Source organism: Phragmites australis, chromosome 24 (assembly GCF_958298935.1).
Source record: "Phragmites australis chromosome 24, lpPhrAust1.1, whole genome shotgun sequence".
Lineage (NCBI taxonomy): Eukaryota > Viridiplantae > Streptophyta > Magnoliopsida > Poales > Poaceae > Phragmites > Phragmites australis.
Genome location: NC_084944.1, coordinates 2,208,244 through 2,209,837, shown reverse-complemented (window position 1 = coordinate 2,209,837; position 1,594 = coordinate 2,208,244). Strand labels below are relative to the sequence as shown.

Here is a 1,594-nt window from a genome sequence, read left to right as displayed (position 1 = left end):
TTTGGAAAACGAGAACTTTTTTATTTATTTCTGCAAAAGAGGCGGCATTCTCTTGCACAATTTATTACACGATGAACAATGAACATTGAGGCAGGGCCGAGGGATAATTATTCAGAACAATGGGAACGCGCGGACCGACAACAGCAGAAACCGCGACCGTACTGTGCGTGTGCCCCTCGCCGCCACCGCGCGCGGTGGAGATCAGAACGGCGCCTCCGCGGACGGCGGGCGCTGCAGCTCCTTGACCCTCTTCCACGGGTCGCGGCCGGAGATGGTGTACCACCACCTGCTGACGTTCTTGCGCGACTCGATGAGGCGCGCGGACCGCGGGTCGGCGGCGAGGCGGTCGGCGTTGGGCAGGTGCGACAGGTCGGCGAGCGTGAACTTGTTGCCCGCCAGGTACTCCTCCTGGTCCAGGCGCTGCTCGTAGATGTCCAGCAGCTTGCCCAGCTCCTTCCGGCTCTTCTCGAACAGCTGCAGCATCTCCTCCGTCTTCTGCCGGTGCGCCGGGTGCATCCCGGCCGATGGGAAACCGCCAGTGTTGGCCTTCTTGCCGTCGAGCGGCATGTCGGACGGCAGGTAGGCGAGGCTGTAGACCATGTCGGCGCTGGGGACGTCGAAGCTCTGAGCCTCCGTCTGCAGCCACTGCTCGATGGATGCGCGCTCCAGCGCGCCCGGGCCGAACAGGTCCTTGTACCCCTGGTTCTTGTACTTGTCCGCAATGTGCCGCAGGATCTTCCTCGACTCTGCATTCATGCATTATATTCAGCAAAAGTGCATCAAAATTCTAACATTTCGCTGCACAGATGTTTGCAAGTCGTCGAGGTTAATTGATTCTTGCACCACTCGCGTACGTACCGACGAGGGTGACTTCGCCGTCCTCGAAGGTGAGCGCCTCGCCGCGAGGCTGCAGAATTTTCCCAGTGGGCACTCGTCAGGAATGAACGGTCCTTGCAAGTGCGTACATAGGCGTAGGCTTGTGGAATTACCTGAAGCTTGAGGTAATTAGGCTGGCGCTTGGGGCCGCGGAATGAGTCGACGCGAATGAGCTGGAACTCGACGTCCTTCTCGAACAGGCAGGCCAGGACGCGGGCGACCTCCGCCGACGTCGGCGACCCGAACACCTTCACCGGCATTGTCTCGGGCCGCTGGTGGATCCGCCGCAGCTAAAGGTTTGCAAGAAAGAAACAAAGAACCTGTTGTGCGTTGCCGTTGTTGTCTGCTGGATTGGTTGTTTTGGATGCCTATATATACGCACGCGAAAGCGAGAGAGGGATTGGAATGCCTTGCTTCGCAACAGGTACATACAAAAGCAAAAGGGAAAGAAGCAAAGCATAGATTCAAAGAGGAGGCCTGAGGCGATGCTGCCTGCGTCGTATCATGGCATCCACAAGCAATCGAGTAAAGAATTCTAATAATCTAAACCAAAGAAACTGAACAGTGACAAGGCAAGATGAAACCATTCAACGAGCAAGTTCGTTAAAGAGACCCTCGCCCCTGCGTTACTCACAGGGGGCGACTCAGTGGCTCCACGCCCCAGCGCTGCCACCCCCTCCCTCCTTCCTCGTTGCCACCTAAGCTGGCTTCTCGAAGC

At 57.5% G+C, this 1,594-nt stretch overlaps 1 protein-coding gene across 1 annotated transcript; it reads right to left on the bottom strand.

The window, feature by feature from the left end:
- LOC133907600 (glutathione S-transferase F10-like) lies at positions 1-1,209 on the bottom strand. The gene is made up of 3 exons (XM_062349672.1): positions 990-1,209; positions 859-907; positions 1-746 (listed from the first exon to the last, which is right to left on the bottom strand). Exons 1-3 carry the CDS (start codon positions 1,134-1,136, stop codon positions 202-204), a joined length of 741 nt encoding a protein of 246 aa, XP_062205656.1. The 5' UTR covers positions 1,137-1,209; the 3' UTR covers positions 1-201.
- Between the last annotated feature and the right edge of the window lie 385 nt (positions 1,210-1,594).